A 20,031-nucleotide genomic window follows, 5' to 3' on the forward strand; every position below is an offset into this window, starting at 1 on the left:
CATCTGTATCTAACCACAGGGATTAGTTGGTCAGCGCTTCAGTAAAATCAGATTTACAAACTGGTCTTTGGAGGGTGAATTCTAGAATAGATGTGGTTTTTAAATAAAAATCTTCAATTGAAGTATAGTTGTGATACAGCATTATATGTTACAGGTGTACAATATAGTGAATTCACATCTTTTAAGTTATACTCCATTTCTAGTTGTAAAATACTGGCTATATCGTGTCGCACATACATCCCTAGAGCTTACTTCACATTACACCTCACAGTTTGTGCCCCTTAATCCTCTGCTCCTATATTGTCCTTCCCTCCCCACTCCCCACTAGTAACCAGTTTTTCACTTTGTATCTGTGAGTCTGACTTTTTGTTGTATTACCAGTTATATCTTTAAAATGCCGCGACACTCTACAGCACTTGTCTGACTTCCTTAGCATAATGCCCTCGAAGTCCATGGTGCTGCGAACAGCAGCTTTCCCTTTTATGGCTGAGGAGTGGTCCACTTTATGTAGCCGTGTGCACACACACACCATACTCTTTATCTTCATCTGTTGACATTCACTTGCCTTTGTGTTGTGGCAGCTGAACTGCTGCTGTGAACACTGGGGTGCGTGCATCTTTCCTAATTAAGTTTGGGGAGGTTGTCTTTGGATATATACCCAGGGAGGAGATTGCTGGATCAAATGATAACCCTATTTTTAGTTTTTTGAGAAAGCTTGATAGTTTTCCTCAGTGGCTGCACTAGATTAATTCCCACCAACTGTGTATGAGGTTCCCGTTTCTCTACATCCTTGCCAGTATTTGTTATTCATGTTCTTTTCGATGGTAGCCATTCTTAGATAAGCTTTTTAATAAAAGTTTTCATCTTTCAGGGAATGCATGCCAGGACTGTGCAAAGAGGAAGTTAGAAGAAAATGGAATTGAAGTTTCAAAGAAACTCAGACAGTCAGACACAGGTACATGGTCTCCTTTCCAGGGCCACTGCAGCTCGGCCTTGCTTGAAGGTGTGGGCAGTCACTGTGCTGTGTCCCTTGGCTCTGGGGGGGAAGGAGTGATGTGCACGTTGTTCCAGCTGCCCAGAGACCCGCTTTAAACATCTTCTGTTTAAGTTAGCGTGTCTCTGAAGAAAAACCCAAGAGAAGTACACAAAGGGTACCGTCGCCCTAGTGAGTTTTCACAAACGGAATGAATACACCCACATCGTCACCTTCTGCTCAAATGGGACATTGTCCAGAGCCTGCCCACCCCACTCTCCTCCCTTTTTTAGTCGTCCCCTCACCACTCAGGGGCGGCCCCTATCCTGATTTATGTCACCTTGGTGTCCAGCCCTCCAGGACAGTCTTTCCCTGCAGACTCTCTCCTGCTGCTGTCTCCCCGTGTCTGGGGCTCCTCGGTCACCTGCTGGTGTGCACAAGGGTGGCCTGGGTGACTGTTCCTGTCAGTTGGAAGCTGCTGCTGCACGTGCACAGCTGTCCCCCCGCCGGGCCGACCTCCGAGCGGTGGTGTGTGTGCCTCTTGGGCAGCAGAGCACACTGCCTGGTGGGCTTTGCTCAAGAGCGCTGGGCAAGCCAGCGGGTGGGCTCCTTGGGGATGCCGCGCCCACACCAGCAGCTTCCTTGCCAGACGGCTCTGTCCCAGTCGAGAACGCTGCCTAGTCTTCCTTATGGAAAGCTTTGTCCCGCTGCGTGTGGGTGAGACCCAGGTTCATCCTCTCCAAGCTGCAGGCAGCACCGTCGTGCACACATGCTGACCTGCCAGTCCACAGGCTCCCGCCGGATGTGTGTTGAAATTGCCCCTCCTCCAGCCCACTAAGAAGGGGAGTGGCCTTCCTAGTCCCAGGTTGAAATTTCCACAGAGCTTTGCAAATCTAATGTCATAACTGACTTTGTCCCCTGATGGTATTTATAAGTCAGAAAGCCATTTTTAGACAGTAGCCACTGTTTCCATTATGGAGGTATTTTCAAAGTCTTTAGCACATAAGACTGTAAACAGTTTCTGAAATAGAAATCCCATTGCAAATATTTTTTTAAGATCAACTTTAATGTGATTTTCCTTTCTTTTTGTTGAAACAGATGACGCTGGAGGGTCTTGAAATCTTTAAAACCAATAAAAGCTGCAACTTGAAAACCAGCCTTCTGTAACCACAGTGCCATCCCCAACAAGGACGAATGTTAGAGAACTCCACACAGGCTCTCTCGATCCTAAACCATCACATACCCCGAGAGCTGTGCGGGTATGTGCCCTCGGAAGCTGGGTGAGGGAGTCCGCCGTGTTGAACTGCTCGCGAGGTGACGCACACACAGCAGGTATCCTGTGTGAGGACTGACAAGACAGCTACCTCAGGGACCGAGGCGGTGGGCAGGGACATACCTGGTTATTTCCCAGCTCCCATGTGACACGCCTCTGTCAGGCAGTCCTTTTCCTCTAATAAAAGGGGGAGAGTAAAGACTGTCCAGGCAACAGTAGTTGCCAAAGAGAAAATAAGACACTAGACACTTAAATTTTATAATTTTTGTGCGGAAACATGTTACTGTAGAAAAAAATTGATGTTTGTTACATTGTTAACTACTGAAGAATGGATGGATACTGGAGGCACTGAGTCAACCAGTGAGGGTGGTGTTTAAAGAACGCCTAGATCTGTGGGGCTTCTTTGGAGTTCTGTAATCTTAGTCTGTTTTTTTAAAGAAGGGCAGATCTACTTACTACTAAGAAGTGAAGTCTCCAAGAGGCAGAAGGCCTTTTCAAAAGCACAGGGCAGTGTCCAGGTGCGTCATGTTACAGATACTGACGAATCGTAAGTCGAGCACAAGACCAAGTTTTAAACTTTTAAATACCAACCTCTCCTAGCCTTTATTCTATGGGGTAAGGTCCCTTTTTGTTCTTCTCTCTTTAAAATCCTCTCCCCACGGCCCATATTCAAGGATTTGCACAGTGAAGACTTGACAAAGACTTGTCAGAACACTATAAACGTCAGGGCTCATGAGGGGCAGACAGCGTGGTATCTTGTAGGCTGTGTACTTGTGCCCACCGAGTTGCTCTATGACCCTGGCACCGGCTCTGCGTGGCTTCTGTCTCGAGGCTCCCATGTTACAGCTCCCCACAGGTTTAGAGAAAGGGAAGAACAGCAAACAGGAACTTGGGATGTGTAGGGAGTGTGAGAGAAGCCAGAGAGCTCCTTAAGACCTTCTTTTTCCTTCCTTTTTGAAGCATGGAAAACAAATCTTTTATGTTGCTCTGGTCAGAAATAAAATTTTATCTTCAACTCTGTTTGCTTGTCTTTTCTTTAGTTATGACACAATGTGGTATCATGTATTCAATGAGAATTTTTACCTTGAATTGTCACTCAACTGTGAAATTGAGTACTTGGAATATTTAAATATTTTTGAAAAGCAAACATCTTGAGTTGGCTTTTAAAAAATTGATACATTTATAAAATGCAACCAGGGCAACATATATGAAAGTTGGTCAGACACAGGGTACAGCAATATTGGGCTTCCTGGGTGGCTCAATGGTAAAGAATCCACCTGCCTATGCAGGAGCCGCAGGAGCTGTGGGTTCTATCCCTGGGTTGGGGAGACCTCCTGGAGAAGGAAATGGCTACCCACTCCAGTGTTCTTGCCTGGAAAATCCCATGGACAGAGGAGTCTGGTGGGCTAGTCCATGGGGTCAAGAAGAGTTGGACATGACAGCCATTGAGCACGCAGCAATGTTAAAGCATAGAAATGACATGAAACGGTATAAAACTGGAGAAGGGAGAGCCAGCTCAGGATAAGCTTTGAGCACCACACTGAGAATCAGGCCGCCTTGTTATAATGAATCAATGGATCTACAGTCAGTTCTGCTGTGATTCTTACTTTAAAATGAAAATTTATCCCTGCATGATTGATATATTAGAAGCAATCTAAGCATAACTTGGGCTTCCCTGGTGGCTCAGTGGTAAAAAGTCCCCCAGCAATGCAGGAGTTGCAGGAGACTCTGGTTTACTCCCTGGGTCGGGACAATCTCCTGGAAGAGGGCATGGCACCCCCTCTAGTATTCTCACCGGGAGAATCCCGTGGACAGAGGAGCCTGGCGGGCTGCAGTCCATTGGGTCCAAAGAGACATGGCTAAAGCGACTTAGCACACCTGCACACAAGTATAACTTACTTATAATTTCATCTCTGAGAGTGGGTCAGGGAGTGACTACGTATGGCTTTGTTTGCTGCCTCAAGCTAGAATAGTTTTTACATTTTGTATTAACTAGTGTGTGTGAACCCAGCTATTTATTAAGCTCCTGCCTCTTTATTTGCGGCGGGGGTGGGGGGGTGCTGTCCCATCACCCTGCGGTTCTGTGTACTTCTGCATGGCATGAGGGTTTTCAGGAGTACAGGTGTACTACGTTACAGCAGAACAATGATGTACTTTGGAGGATCAGCGACACTCCATGAGTCCAAGTTATGAGAGAGAAGAGCCCAGGCAGAGATCAGGGCTACACTGAGCTCATGTGGCACCAAAGGGGCAGTTCAGTGTTACGGTGATGTCTTTCAAAGGAGAGGAAGGCAGTGGTTTAGATGATCTTACCACCACTGAAAAAGGAACAAAGGACAAGTATGGTAGCACCTGCTAGCTCGTTCTTAGGGACCAGCTGATGGAGAACAGAAAGCAAGTGTTTATGACTTGACTTCTTAGGCACAGAGTGCATTTTGTTTACCTGAAATAACGTTCAAAAGTGATTCCATTACTTTAGGAGGCTACTCCTTGATTAAATGGCGCTTGGGCCGTTTCAAAACAGCCTTAAATACAAGACGACCAACCACCAGTACCTTAGAATTGTTTAATTCCATTTTTAAATGGAAATGAAGTACTACTGAAAACTGCAGCTTTCTTTCCTATTCCTAACAGTGCAGAGAGGGCCTGCTGTATCCCTGAGCTACATATCTGTGGACTCAGCCAGACCTGGATTGAAAATAGGAAAGGGAATTTCCTGGTGGCCCAGTGCTTAAGACTGTGCTTCCCCTGCAGGGGGCACAGGTTCAATCCCTGGTCAGGAGACTAAGATCCCACAAGCCACACCATATGGCCAAAAAAAGGGAAAATAGTTGGGAAAAGAAGATGCTGAGAAGTTCCAAAAAGCAGTACTTGAGTTTGCTGTGTACAAGCAACTAAGTTACATAGTATTTACATTGTATTAAGTATTATCAATAATAGTAGAGATGATTTGAAGTATGTGACAGGATATGCATAGGTTATATACAAATATTATTACACCAATCTGTGTAAGGGATTTGAGCATGCTTGGATTTTGATATACATGATGCCCACAGATAAGGACGACTGTTTCCCTGTGAAGTCAGTGTTAACTGGGAAAGCCTGTGTTCTTCAGTGTTTCCTTAACAGAAATTATATTCAGAGAAATTTAAATGGCACAGAAGCAGACATACTTCAATTTTGTCTTAAATTTTTTTGTGTTCCTAAAATTGCAGATTGTAGACATTTGAAATTAGAGTTTTTTATTGGCATTTTCAATATTGACTTCAGTTCTTCTGAAATAACTTTCCAAGAAACAGACTGAACACCCTGTAACTATTTAAAGCCATGAGTTTCCCTTAAAGATTACTTAAACATACAAGGCAAGATCAGAGTAAAGATGATGCAGGATTCAAAATTTTCTGACCAACTTTCAAAATGTTTAAAAGTTTAAACTGTGGTGGTTTGTTAAACTCAATCAAAGCTGACTCTCATGGGACACATTACCTACTGGAGTGGGGCCTGGACACTCCTTAACGGACGTGAGCTGCAGTATCTTTACCTGTAACAGTCAAGCTTTTCCACAAATGGCACACAGGCCGCCTAGCTTTTGCTCCAGAAGCAGTCTGGGTCTGAGCTAAACAGACTGGCCTGGGCACTGTGTGACTGCTCCCGGCTCGAGGGCACTCTAGGCCCTAGTGGGGCTTGCGCTGTCTCCTGCTGCTTTCTCTGCCTTCAGTATCTGGATACTGAGAAAGATCTAGGGTCAAAACTCGGCTGAACATGCAGTCATCGTGCTGAAACAGAGAAAAGACAGTTAAAAGTCAGTTTCAGTAGAGAGTAAGTGCTATTAAATGTAAAGAGCTATTAGTGAGTCTGGATTTGCATTTTAAAGGAACCTCCTTATAGCCTTCCGAGAAGGTGTTATTTCTACACTTCCATCAGCTTCATGTTTTGTTTTTGGTAAGGGTGCCAGATTTTGGGTGAACTCTGGGAGTTGGTGATGGACAGGGAGGCCTGGCGTGCTGCAATTCATGGGGCTGCAGAGCGACCGGACAAGTAACTCTATGAACAGATGTCAGAAGACATCGGAAGCATGGACAGTCTCATGGAAGGCAGAGTAACCGAGAGGGGAAAGGGAAGCTCGATTAGGGACATGAAGGGTCCACAGAGCAGCAAAAGGCACACAGTAGAGAGGGCTGCAGATAGGGGTCCTGAGCGCCCTATTAGGGATACTCTGGAGAAATACTGATGATAGATTTTAGATCTCATCTTTCTTCATTTTTAATCCATGCAAGGTGTACTTTTTCCCTCATAGAAAACATCATTTGTGCTGAGCGACCGGACTGAACTGAAGGCACCAGAATATGCCACCCAGAAATATGCCTCTTTTGCATGTGGACTGCTATGAGCTAGAGGCTACTGAGGACCAGCAGGTACAGGAGAAGCTCTAAAAGCTGAGCACAAGTTTCCCTTTTGTAAAGGAAATTTACATCTTTGTAAAAGGTGACATACTTTCCACTTTGAACTCTTCCTCAGTGGAGAAGGCACTTGAATCAGCAAAGCAAATCTGACTGAACAGTCCTTGTTTACTGTGCTTTCTCAGCTCACTGTCCCATTGCTTGCCTTCCCTTCCCAGAAGCCGCAAGGCCCTTTTGCTTCTTTTAGCCTAGGGTTGGCTTACAAGTCCAAGTTCTTGCCCCCTCTGAGTTACCCACTGCTAGGTGTGCCCACGTGTACGCACGATGCACATTAATGACCTGTCTGGTGTGGCTGACAGGGCCCAGCTGAGACCTAGGCTCACCCCTGAAGAGTTCACCCCTCCCCTACACTGGCAGTGAGAACTTCCAGTTCTCTTCCAGTGACCCCCTGACATTATCTAGGCACAGGAAGGGATATTTATTTTTAATCTTAGCTTTTTTTTTTTTCAGTTTTTTTAAAAATTAATTTTTATTGGAGTACAGTTGCTTTAATTTTTATCTTAAAGGAACACTCAGGAAGTAAAACCTAATTGTCCAAGAACTGAATGATCTGAATGAGTTGCTCTGCTCCATTAGCTCAGCTAAGGACTTCCAATGGCTTAAGAAACTGAATTACAGAAATTACTATACAACTTGGAACTCTGTCAAATTCTTTGTTTTTTCTTTTAGTAGCTTTAGAGGATAAATGGTTCCTTGTTAGTTCTACAACAGTGCGTTTGTTGTTGCTAAAACATTCAAACATAAAAATATGGAAGATAATATCAACAGTTTGTGTAAGTTAATGTGCACTATTGTTTTAAAAACAAAATTATACTTATGTTGTACAGTTTTCTATTTGCTTTTTCACTTAAAATACAACTTAAATTTCTCTGTACTGCCATAGAAAAATATCTAAGTAGTTACTATGAAGTCTCATTTGACTAAAAAATATTTAGGCCTATATTAATAAACTGCAGAAATCAAACAGTATACTAGGAACTTGTGGTGTCAGGACACACTATAAGTTGACTTTATCTGTTTTATCTTTACCTCTGGATAGATGCCTATCAGTGCATCAGCTTTGGAATAGAACTCCTCTTTGAGGGAAATGATTATCATCTGAAACTGTTCCTGAGTTTGCTCTTTAATATAACTTGACACCTGGGAGGAAACAGAAAGCATATGTTTCATCAGTAAGCAAAGGCCTCCTTTTGGGGGGCTTTGAGGACAGATTCTGCAGGTCTCTGAATCTGCCCATTTTAGGTGATGAGGCACTTACTTCTCTTTCTGTAAACTCAATAAATCCACTATAGAAATGGAAACAGTCAGACTGTAAAATAAGAGGTTAGTAAAAAAAATATATAAGGCTCATTAAATCTATGGTTGAAAACTTGGAAGAATATTTTTAAGAATAAAACTCTTAACTTGAGATACCATGATGTGAATAGGCAATCAATCTTGACAATAAAACTACCACTCAGATATTTCTAGGGTAAAGGGTGGTATTTAAACTTCCAACTTCCTATCTTGCCATCAAAGCCTTAAGATGAGAAAAATATGGCAATTATATATATATTCATAATCCATAATCAACTCATTTGGTTAGAGGGAAACTCAAAGACTTAATTCCAAGGAATGAGAATAAGAACAAGACAGACTGCAAAGAAATGGGTCTTGGTGGACAGACTACTCAGAACTTGGAAAATTATGAAGAACAATTTGGGCTCAAACTATAGTTTTAACGGTTACTTGCCAACACCCTGGATTTCTCTGCACGCTTACAGTATGTCTTCTCCTGACTGCACTCAAGAAATGAAGGACATATTTTGGAAGCAGGAATGGCAGCTTCAGTTGAGGAAATGAGTCAGCAGTTGAGGTGAATGATGAGAGGGAGAAAATGCTTCAGGCTAAGAGGCTGAATTCATGGAAGGAACTCCCCCATTAGAAGCAATGGTAGCCGCTGTGAGACAGGTCTTTAAAAAGTCTTAGGGTGTTGACAGAATGGAAGAGGAGACAGGATGCAGAAATGCAAGCCATGCATTTTGCTAGGAGTCACGTGTGATAAGGGTTGGGTACCCTGACCACAAGTTGGAGTGGAAGCTCCTTCACAGTTGCTCATATTACATCATGCTCATACTCGATTCAGCAGTGGGGTACCGGGAATGTAAATCTCAAAGGGAAACTGGAAATTAAGAGGTTTTTAGTACATAGGATAGGTGCCAATAGAAAAGAGTACTAAATAAGACCTAGTTCTTTAAGATTCCACTAATACAAACATCTAAATTTTGCTAGAAGATATGGATACCTTGGGCTTCCCTGGTGGCTCAGATGGTAAAGCGTCTGCCTGCGATGTGGGAGACCCGGGTTCGATTCCTGGGTCGGGAAGATCCCCTGGAGAAGGAAATGGCAATCCACTCCAGCACTCTTGCCTGGAAAATCCCATGGATGGAGGAGCCTGGTAGGCTACAGTCCATGGGGTTGCAAAGAGTCGGACACGACTGAGCGACTTCATTTTCACATGGATACCTTGGGCTTCCCTGGTGACTTAGCAGTAAAAAAATCTGCCTGCTAGTGCAGGAGATGTGGGTTTGATCCCTGGTTCAGGAAGATCCTGGAGAAGGAAATGGCAACCTATTCCAGTATTCTTATTTGGAAAATCCCAAGAACAGAGGAGCCTGGTAGGCTACAGTCCATGGGGTCACAAAAGAGTCAGACACAACTGACTCAACAACAATGGAATACACTTCAGCTCCCCTCCAAAGAGAAGGGGAATGTCTGGAGTCCGCAGAGATAGGGCCACTCCCCGCCCCCCACACAAAGGATAGGGGATACAAAGTGCTAAAATTAACCTCCTGAGGGGAAATTCTCCCAAATGAGTCAGGCCTCGGAGTCCAAGCAGCTGATGCAGACTGGCTGGCATTCCAGAGAGATGAACCAAGACTCTCTATTCCTGTTTCCTTTTCCCAGCCATCCCGACATCTCCAGCAGGTCACAGCACGTGGCTCTGGCCTGTTCTCTACAAGGTTCAGGGGGCTCTGGATTTAGCTCCTAGCTTCTGTGGGTGTGGCCTCCATGTGCTGTTCTTATGTATGCAGTGACATGTTCACACAGCAAGGCCCTAGAGAGAGCTGGGTTAGATGAATACAGCCTGGAAATGCTGAAGATGACACTGCTCCCACCAGAAATTACCCTGGGCTGCAGCTCCTGGAAAGTCCCTGCATCTTCCAGGATCACACAAGAGGCTCAACAGAGAGAGAGAGAGGGAGGTCAACTGCAGAGACTCAGGGTGGTGCCCAAGACTCAATACACCTCTCAGAGTTGGACTCAGTAACCAAGTTTGTAAGACTAAAGTATAACCCAGAATGCCAACCTAACAAATTACTAGAGACCTTCTCTGTAAGCATGACCAGAGCTGTTGCTGCTGCTGCTCTTAAGTCACTTCAGTCCTGTCTGACTCTGTGCGACCCTGTGGACGGCAGCCCACGAGGCTCCTCTGTCCCTGGGATTCTCCAGGCAAGAATACTGGAGTGGGTTGCCATTTCCTTCTCCAACGACCAGGGCAGCCTCCTTATAAACAGCTATAATTGCAAAGTCCAGTCACTTCTGGAAGGCTGATGAACCTAGAATCAAAACCAGGAGTTTAATTCGTCTCCTTCCAGAAATGGATGGCTCTGGCAATAGGACCACGGCCCAGGATCTCTGCAGGATGGGGCCGCCCCAGCCTGGGCAGTGATGGGGCTGCCAGTGTTTGCCTCCATCCTGTGGTCACCCTTCCAGTCAAGTCCGAAATTTACAGTCAAGATGGCTGAGACGTCTGAGAGTCTGTCACAGGCGGATCTTTAAGGCTGATTTTCAGTTGTGTCCTTAGTTCCCTCGTGGTCTCAAATACTGAAAACAGGATTATGTGCAAATGCACTAACTGACTGGAGACATTTTAATAAATGAAGGGGAGCAAAATTTTGAACTTTAATTCCTTTGGAATTTTATTTAGATATGTTATTTTGGACTTTATTAAACAGTACCCCACTCCAGTACTCTTGCCTGGAAAATCCCATGGACGGAGGAGCCTGGTAGGCTGCAGTCCACCGGGTCGCTGGGAGTCGGACACGACTGAGCGACTTCACTTTCACTTTTCACTTTAATGCGCTGGCGAAGGAAATGGCAACCCACTTCAGTGTTCTTGCCTGGAGAATCCCAGGGACGGGGGAGCCTGGTGGGCTGCCGTCTGTGGGGTCGCACAGAGTCGGACACGACTGAAGCGACTTAGCAGCAGTAAACAACTAATTTGGTCCTATTTGCCATGTGGTCTACTTTTAAGGACCCTCTAAGTCCCAATACCTAGATTTGGGGAAAAGGAAGTCACTCAGCAGCAGTGCTGTGGGTCCAGCACAGTGACCCTTACTTGAGTCCCCTAAACCCTGAGTGAAAACTACTACCCTGAAGCATCTTATTTTTAGATTTTTAACTTAGATTTTGCTTTTATACAGCAACTATCAAACTATGTTTGTTCAGGGTAAATTGCCTTCTGACTGCATCCTGACTCTTGAATTGTAAACACTGTACTGGAAGTTAAATCAGAAAGGAACTTACTTTGCCAATGTTAGTATTGTCCAGGGCTGCATCTACTTCATCTAAAACAAAGAATGGAGCAGGCCGAAAACTAGAAAAAAATTACAATCAAGTCAGTTACAACTTTGTTTTGCGAGACTTGGAGGACAGGACTAAGAGTATTCAGAATAAATAAAACGTGTCCTTTCGTATGCCTTTGTCTAGGTCACCAGTGGCCTCTATGTCAATAAATACAACGCTCAATTCCCAGTCCACATCCCTTCAAAGGAAGGTGGATGGAACCAGGGCGGTCCTCCCCAACTTCCTCTGATGTCCAGGACACCATGGTCCACTCCCTGCCCCACCCACTGCTCCAGGCCCCAGTCCCTTCTGCCAACTCCACAGTCTCTTAACTTCTTGACACTGTGGTGCCTTTGTGGCTCAGTGATCAGAGCACTCTTCTATCTAACTAGCTTCTTTGATGATTTCATCTGCTCTCGATGTTTTAAGTATTATTCATAGATGGAATGCTCTCACACTTCTACTGACAGTTGTGACTTCTCAAACCCTTGCCTCACTGGTCCAGTGGCTTACTCAGCTCCACGTGGGTATCTGCTCAAACTCAAGCAAAATCAAAGTTTTCACCTACCCTCAAACCCACCCCTCCTGTGCTCCTCTCCAGTTCAGTTAATGGCAGCTCTTATCCCTCTAAGTTGATTAGGCTCCCTCCTACCCCACACTGTGTCTGCTCCCATGCTGGTCTGAACTGCCACCATCTTCCGCCCTGATTGCTACCATAGCTCCCTAACCCTGCGGCGGCTGCTGCTGCAGACAGTCTGTTCTCTACAGGCACCAGGCTCACTCTGGCCTCAGTGCTTTCCTTTGCACTCATTTCTTATGTCTAGAATATTTTTCCCTTAGAACTCTCCTCTAGAACACCCCACCCATGTGACTTGACCCCTTAATTTCTTCAAATCTTTGCTCAAATATTACCCTTTCAAAAAGCCCTTCCCAGAAGACTTTTTAATATTGCAAACCCTTCCCTGTTACTATTGCCATTGCCTCCTTTGTCTCTACAGCATCTGTCATTTTCTAATGGTCTCTATATTAGAGAATTAGTTTCCTAATACGCCTTATTTATCATCTGTCTTCCCCAACTAAAATTAAGTCGCTCTGAGGCAGGGTATTTGTTTTCTTCACTGCGGTGTCTCCTATGCCCATTAACACTACTCGACACAGTAAATGTTTAACAAATATCTGCTGAATAAATGGATGGGGGTGACGCCCAGGAATAGAGTTCTGCTAAGACTCATTCCACACAGGCTCCTGTTCGAGTCCCTGCCTCCTCCGTCTCTCAAAGTCTTCCTGCATTGGTGGCATCTTCTTTCGCTTTCCTATCGTCACCAATTCTTTTTCCTTCTTGAGATCAGTAACAAACGGCTGTAAAACTTGTGTTGATCTTTATGATCATGAAAATAGAGAGGCTCTATTATCCATACCATAGTTCTTCATCTAGTGCTTTGAACGTTGAAAAGTTAATTGCTTTAATTTTTGCTAACATCTTTCCTGTGATTTATTTTACAAACACAAATGTCACCACCATCAGTGGAAATGAGGAGGTTAAACTTTTTTTTTTTTTTTCAGAAGAAATACTTTGTCTAACATTCCTTACTAAATAGCAGATCTCTGAATGTGGACTAGGAAAATCACATAAAAGTTAGCTGTTTTTATTTTGTTTGGATTTGTTGTTGGAATTGTTTTTTTGCAATCTTGAATTCAAATCTGGCCATTTGCTACCCCCTTTTCTCCTTTCTTTTCGATTAAGCTGGACATTGGTAACTTTTGATAATAACAAATTGAATAAAAATCTGTCAAAGACTGAATTCTCTCTTAAATTTGCTGTCTAAATTATTACAGGCCTATACCATAACCTGAACTGTCTGGCTGGAAACAATAGTTTTGTATGACATACGTTGCATAAAGACAAGTAATTAGTAGACCGTCTGTAGGAAGGGCCATTTGGTCTCTGCCCTGATGCACAGTCAGAGGGCCCACTGTGACCGTACCTGTGCACAGCGAACAGGAGTGCCAGTGCTGCCACGCACTTCTCTCCCCCGGACAAGTTATCCATCGGCATGAACCGTTTGCCTGGGGCCACACAGTTATAGCTAATTCCCTCCAAGTAAGGCTCTTCTGGGTTCTCTGGGCTAAGAAATGCCTGAAATACATGTTATTTATTTAGCAGTATCAAAAAAGCTATTAGTAAAGTTCAGCTTGGAACTGCAAAATACTATTGGTTATATTTTTCTCCATTTGATGGAAAAATATACCAATACTTGTAAATAATGTATTCAGCTCTACTTGTAATCAGAGATAACAAGGTTCACTGGATAGGTAGTACAGGGAAAACATTCTAACACACATAAAAGATAAGATCTTCCCATCGGTCTTCTGTTCATAGTTCAGAAGCATATGCTGCAGTCTTACTAAAACAGCCTTCATTCAATTCTTCCACTGGTCCTTTCATCAAATCTTTACGGAACACCTATTATGGGTCAAGTTCTATAGGAACAGAGAAGAATCCTGCCCTCAAGGAGTTAAGAGGTTTCTTCTAGTCTTACTTTATAAAAAATAAGTTAATTTTTGGATTAAGATCTTAAGACCAGAAACTATAAAACTCCTAGAGGAAAACATAGGCAAAACACTCTCTGACATAAATCACAGCAGGATCCTCTATGACCCACCTCCCAGAGTAATGGAAATAAAAGCAAAAATAAACAAATGGGATCAAATTAAACTTAAAAGCTTTTGCACAATGAAGGAAACTATAAGCAAGGTGAAAAGAGCCTTCAGAATGGGAGAAAAGAATAGCAAACGATGCAACTGACAAAGAATTAATCTCAAAAATATATAAACAGCTCATGCAGCTCAATATCAGAAAAATAAACAACCCAATCAAAAAATGGGCCAAAGAACTAAACAGACATTTCTCCAAAGAAGACATACAGATGGCTAACAAACACATGAAAAGATGCTCAACATCACTCATTATCAGAGAAATGCAAATCAAAACCACAATGAGGTTACCATCTCACAACAGTCAGAATGGCTGCTATCAAAAAGTCTACAAACAATAAATGCTGGAGAGGGTATGGAGAAAAGGCAACCCTCTTACACTGTTGGTGGGAATGCAAACTAGTACAGCCACTATGGAGAACAGTGTGGAGATTCCTTAGAAAACTGGAAATAGAACTGCCATACAACCCAGCAATCCTACTGCTGGGCATACACACCATGGAAACCAGAATTGAAAGAGACAAGTGTGCCCCAATGTTCATCGCAGCACTGTTTATAATAGCCAGGACATGGAAGCAACCTAGATGTCCAACAGCAGACGAATGGGTAAGAAAGCTGTGGTACATATACACAATGGAAAATTATTAGTCAGCTATTAAAAGGAACACATATGAATAAATTCTAATGAGGTGGATGAAACTGGAGCCTATTATATAGAGTGAAGTAAGTCAGAAAGAAAAACACCAATACAGTATGAAAGTGAAAGTGAAGTCACTCAGTTGTGTCAGACTCTTTGCGACCCCATGGACTGTAGCCCACCAGGCTCCTCCATCCATGGGATTTTCCAGGCAAGAGTGCTGGACTGGGTTGCCATTTCCTTCTCCAGAGTATCTTTCCAACCCAGGGATCAAACTGAGGTCTCCCACATTGTAAGCAAGATGCTTTACCATCTGAGCCACCAGGGAAGTCATGCATATATATGAAATTTTGAAAGATGGTATCGATGACCCTATAAGTGAGACAGCAAAAGACGCATAGATACAAAGAATAGACTCTTGGACTCTGTGGGAGAAGGCGAGGGTGGGATGATCTTAGAGGACAGCATTAAAACATGTATGTTACCATATGTGAAATGATCACTATTCCAAGTTTGAGGCATGAAACAGGGCACTCAAAGCTGGTGCACTGGGACAACCCTGAGGGATGGGATGGGGAGGGAGGTCGGAGGGGCGTTCAGGATGGGGGACACATGTACACCCATGCCTGATTCATGTCAAGGTATGGCAAAAACCACTACAATATTGTCAAGTGATTAGCCTCCAGTTTAAATTAAATTTATTAAAAACACCACCACCACCACAACCAAGTTATTCTTGGTTGACTAAGTATATGATTCAAGATTACGTCAGTCATAAAAGAATACCGAGAGAAAGAGGGAAACTCAAATATATATGACCTGGTCTACATCTTTTGTCCATGTCCAACTGCACAGTATTTGCTGTGGATACTGATCACGGAATGGAAAGACCGATACGACAAGGGGCGTGTCTAGACTTGAACCCTGCCTCTAGTTCTTTCCCTCTCCACAGACCCCACATCAACCTCTTTCCCCCACATTACCCTAACTCTACTGCAGAGACCAGTAACAGCTCTACAAAGTCAAATTAGTACAGATCACAGAATTCCAGACTGAAAGAGAACTTGGAAACCAGATGATCTAACCCACTCATTGTGCAGATAAAGAAGCAGGACCAGAGATTTTGACTTGCCAGGCTGACTAGACCTAGAACACAGGTCATGGTGATAACCAATTTTCATGAGCTGACTTTACCCAGTTAAGTGGGTCGCTCAAGAGAGCGCAATGGTGATTTACCACCATTAAAGAAAAACAACACAACACAAAGTTCCTACTCATATTTGAGGGTGAGAAATACATACTTGGGCACTGTTGTTTCTGCAGAGCTTCTTGTAGATTTGATCGATTGAGATTGAGACGTGCTCAAAACACTGGTTGAAAAGATCATATCTCCTTTTTTTCACCTGTTCAAACTCTTGCCTACATATTCTGGCTTCCTTTCTGCTGGCCTCAAAAGCTAAGAGAGAATCAGTGTTCTTTATTTTGGAGATCACCAAGGGCTTTTCTTATTTCAACTTTAAAGCATAAAACAATTTTTAAGCTAGATTTTGAGTTTGTCCATCTTGAATTAAGTCTACCTTCAAAACATCTCAGCTATTATTAAGTCCAAGAAAATGACTATTAAAATTGATGACCCCTTTTCTGGGTAGGGCTCATTTTTAAGCAATAATAACAAATTACAGCAGAGTATCCAATATGCCTCTTGTGCTGCTATGAAGACACTGTTCAAAAATAACCAATACCCCTGTTTTTAAATTAAAGCAAAACTCTTTTCAAAAAGGAAGAAATTAATAATTCAGCATTAAAAGTACATTACTATAAGATAACAGAAGAAAATATATATATAATCAAAACAAAGGCACAGTTCAGGGGGGATTATCGGTAAATGTTACAGAAATCAAAACCCCTAATACCAACAAATATGATCTTGCTACCAACTAAAGTTTAACTTCACCGTCTATGGACTCCTGAAACTTGTCTCTGACAGTCTTCAGGTTCTCCATGGCTCTTAGGTTTGGGGCTGCTGTCTTCAACAGGATATCTTCTTGGGATGCTACTTGTTGTAGCAGGAGTCTAAGCTGGGCCTCAATTTCTTTATCAGATTGGAGAGCCTGTTATTGGCAAAGAACAGCAATGATTAGCATACCACTTAGATCCCAAGTGCTGAGGTGAGTAGGCACAGGGCCCTTCAGGGTAAGGCCCCTGTTTCCCTTGCTCTGCACGCAGCCCTGCTGGCCCTGGCAGCCCTCTCTGAGCCTCCAGTGCGGTCTGGGGCGCTACTGTGGCTTCCTGGGTTGGCTGTGCCCTTTCATAGCTCAGGCATCATGGATGCTGCCTTCTTGGAACATGCTTCACCTTCATATTTCTCAATCTGGCTAAAAAAGTAAACAATTCATGTAATCGCTTCTTTTTAAAATTTTTTTTAATTGGAGGATAATTGCTTTATAATACTGTGTTGGTTTCTGCCATAAATCAACATGAGTCAGCCACAGGTATTCATATGTGCCCTCTCTCTTGAACCCTCCCTCCCATCTCGCTCCCCATCCCACCCCTCTAGCCTGTCACAGAGCACAGTGTCACAAAGCAAATTCTCATCGGCTATCTGTTTTACATATGGTAATATGTATGTTTCCATGCTACTCTCTCAAGTCACCCCACCTTCTCCATCCCCCACTGTGTCCACAAGCCTTTTCTCTATGTCTGCGTCTCCACTGCTGCCCTCCAAATAGATTCATCAGGAGCATGTTTGCAGATTTCATATGTAGGCATTAATTTACAATATTTGTCTTTTTCTTCGACTTATTTCACTCTGTATAACAGGCTCTAGCTTCATGCAACTCATTAGGACTGACTCAAATATGTTCTTTTTAATAGCAGAGTAATATTCCATAGTATATATGTACCACAATTTCTGTATCCATTCATCTGTCAATGGGCATACACTCGTTCATTAAAGAATATCGATCATTTACTATGTATAAGGATTCAATGATGAAAACTACTCTGTCCTTGCCCTTAAAGAGCTAACAGGGAAGTCAGACATGCAAACTGGCGTTGACAACAGTATGAAGCCCTCCACCAGGTAAGCGTGAGTACTATGGGGCAGCAGAAGGGATCCAGCCCATCTGGTGGTTGTTGTTTAGTCATTAAGTCATGTCCAACTCTTTGCGACCCCATGAAATGCAGCACACCAGGCTTCCCTGTCTTTCACTATTTCCTAGAGTTTGCTCAAACTCATGTCCATTGAATCCATGATGCCATCCAACCATCTCCTCCTCTGCAGCCCCCTTCTCCTCCTGCCCTTAATCTTTCCCAGCATCAGGGTCTTTTCCAATGAGTCAACTCTTGGCACCTGGTGGCCCAAGTATTGGAGTTTCAGTATCAGTTCTTCCAGTGAATATTCTGGGTTGATTTCCTTTAGATTGATTGGTTTGATCTCCTTGCAGTCCAAAGGACTATCAAGAGTGTTCTTCAGCACCACAATTTGAAAGCATCAATTCTTTGGTGTTCAGCTTTCTTTATGGTCCAACTTGCAAATCCATACATCACTGCTGGAAAAACCATAGCTTTGACTATACAAACCTTTGTTGGCAAAGTGCTGTCTCTGCTTTTTAACACTTTAAGTTTTTTATAGCTTTTTTTTTTTTTTTTTCCAAGGAGCAAGTGTCTTTTAATTTCATGGCTGCACTCACCATTCACAGTGATTTTGGAGCCCAAGAAAAGAAAATCTGTCACTGTTTCCACTTTTCCCCCTTTTATTTGCCATGAAGTGATGGGTCCAGATGCTATGATTTTTGTTTTCTGAAAGTTGAGTTTTATGCCTGCTTTTCACTCTCCTTTCACCTTTATCAAGAGGCTCTTGAGTTTGTCTTCACTTTCTGCCGTAAGAGTGGTATGATCTGCATATCTGAGCTTAATATTTCTCCTAGGAATCTTGATTCCAGCTTGTGATTCATCCAGCCTGGCATTTCACATGATGTACTCTGCAGAGAAGTTAAATAAGCAGAGTGGCAATATACCACCTTGAAGTACTCCTTTCCCAATTTCAAACAAGTCCATTGTTCCATGGCTGGTTCTACCTGTTGCTTCTTGTCCCGCATACAGGTTTCTCGGGAGAAAAGTAAAGTGGTCTGGTATTTCCATCTCTTTAAGATTGTTTCACAGTCTGTTGTGATCTACGCAGTCAAAGGCTTTATCATAATCAATGAAGCAGAAGTAGGTTTTTTTTCTGGAATTCCTTTGCCTTTCCTATGATCTAATCAGTTCAGTCGCTCAGTCATATCCAACTCTTTGCGACCCCACGGACGGCAGCACGCCAGGCTTCCCTTTCCGTCACCAACTCCTTGAGTTTACTCACACTCGGGGCCATTGAGTTGGTGATGCCGTCCAACTATCTCATCCTCTGTTGTCCCCCTCTCCTGCCTTTCCCAGCATCAGGGTCTTTTCCAATGAGTCAGTTCTTCACATCAGGTGGCTAAAGTATTGGAATTTCAGCTTCCAATGAATGTTAGGACTGATTTCCTTTAGGATGGACTGGTTGGATCTCCTTGCAGTCCAAGGGACTCTCAAGAGTCTTCTCCAACACCACACTTCAAAAGCATCAATTCTTCGGCGCTCAGCTTTCTTTATAGTCCAACTCTCACATCCATACATGACTACTGGAAAAACCATAGCCTTGACTAGATGGACCTTTGTTGGCAAAGTAATGTCTCTGCTTTTTAATATGCTGTCTAGATTGGTCATAGCTTTTCTTCCAAGGAGTAAGCATCTTTTAATTTCATGGCTGCAATCACCATCTGCAGTGATTTTGGAACCCCTCAAAATAAAGTCTCTCACTGTTTCCACTGTCTCCCTGTCTATTTGTCATGAAGTGATGGGACCAGATGCCATCTTAGTTTTCTGAATGTTGAGTTTTAAGCCAACTTTTTCACTCTCCTCTTTCACTTTCTTCAAGAGGCTCTTTAGTTCTTCTTTGCTTTCTGCCATAAGGGTGGTGTCATCTGCATATCTGAGGTTATTGATATTTCTCTGGGCAATCTTGACTCCAGCTTGCGCTTCATCCAGCCCAGCATTTCAGATGATGTACTCTGCATCTAAGTTAAATAAGCAAGGTGACAATATACAGCCTTGACATATTCCTTTTCCTATTTGGAACTAGTCTGCTGTTCCATGTCCAGTTCTAACTGTTGCTTCCTGACCTGCATACAGATTTCTCAAAAGGCAGGTCAGGTGGTCTGTATTTCCATCTCTTTAAGAATTTTCTATAGTTTGTTGTGATCCACACAGTCAAAGGCTTTGGCATAGTCAATAAAGCAGAAATAGATGTTTTTCTGGAACTCTCTTGCTTTTTTGATTATCCAGCAGA

At 43.2% G+C, this 20,031-nt stretch overlaps 2 protein-coding genes across 7 annotated transcripts in view; one reads left to right on the forward strand and one right to left on the reverse strand.

Annotated features, from left to right (window-relative positions):
• FAM118A (family with sequence similarity 118 member A) overlaps positions 1-13,116 on the forward strand; it is a 35,101-nt gene extending 21,985 nt beyond the window's left edge. For 5 of the 6 annotated variants that reach the window (XM_042247874.1, XM_042247875.1, XM_027968206.2 and 2 more), the window contains 2 exons: positions 872-955; positions 2,072-3,266. In XM_042247874.1, the coding sequence (XP_042103808.1) occupies positions 872-955; positions 2,072-2,091 (104 nt within the window). In that variant the 3' untranslated portion in view covers positions 2,092-3,266. Of the gene's footprint in view, positions 1-871; positions 956-2,071; positions 3,267-6,543 lie in introns of those variants that run through there. The other variant, XR_006059502.2, reaches the window with a different exon arrangement.
• Positions 5,469-20,031, reverse strand: part of SMC1B (structural maintenance of chromosomes 1B) — an 83,244-nt gene continuing 68,681 nt past the window's right edge. The window contains exons 20-25 of the mRNA XM_012175771.5: positions 16,621-16,777; positions 15,968-16,122; positions 13,300-13,451; positions 11,276-11,345; positions 7,736-7,846; positions 5,469-6,022 (exon numbers count right to left, since the gene is read on the reverse strand). Of these exons, the coding sequence (XP_012031161.2) occupies positions 5,921-6,022; positions 7,736-7,846; positions 11,276-11,345; positions 13,300-13,451; positions 15,968-16,122; positions 16,621-16,777 (747 nt within the window). The 3' untranslated portion in view covers positions 5,469-5,920. The remainder of the gene's footprint in view (positions 6,023-7,735; positions 7,847-11,275; positions 11,346-13,299; positions 13,452-15,967; positions 16,123-16,620; positions 16,778-20,031) is intronic.

The sequence above is a fragment of the Ovis aries genome, chromosome 3 (genome assembly GCF_016772045.2).
Source record: "Ovis aries strain OAR_USU_Benz2616 breed Rambouillet chromosome 3, ARS-UI_Ramb_v3.0, whole genome shotgun sequence".
NCBI lineage: Eukaryota > Metazoa > Chordata > Mammalia > Artiodactyla > Bovidae > Ovis > Ovis aries.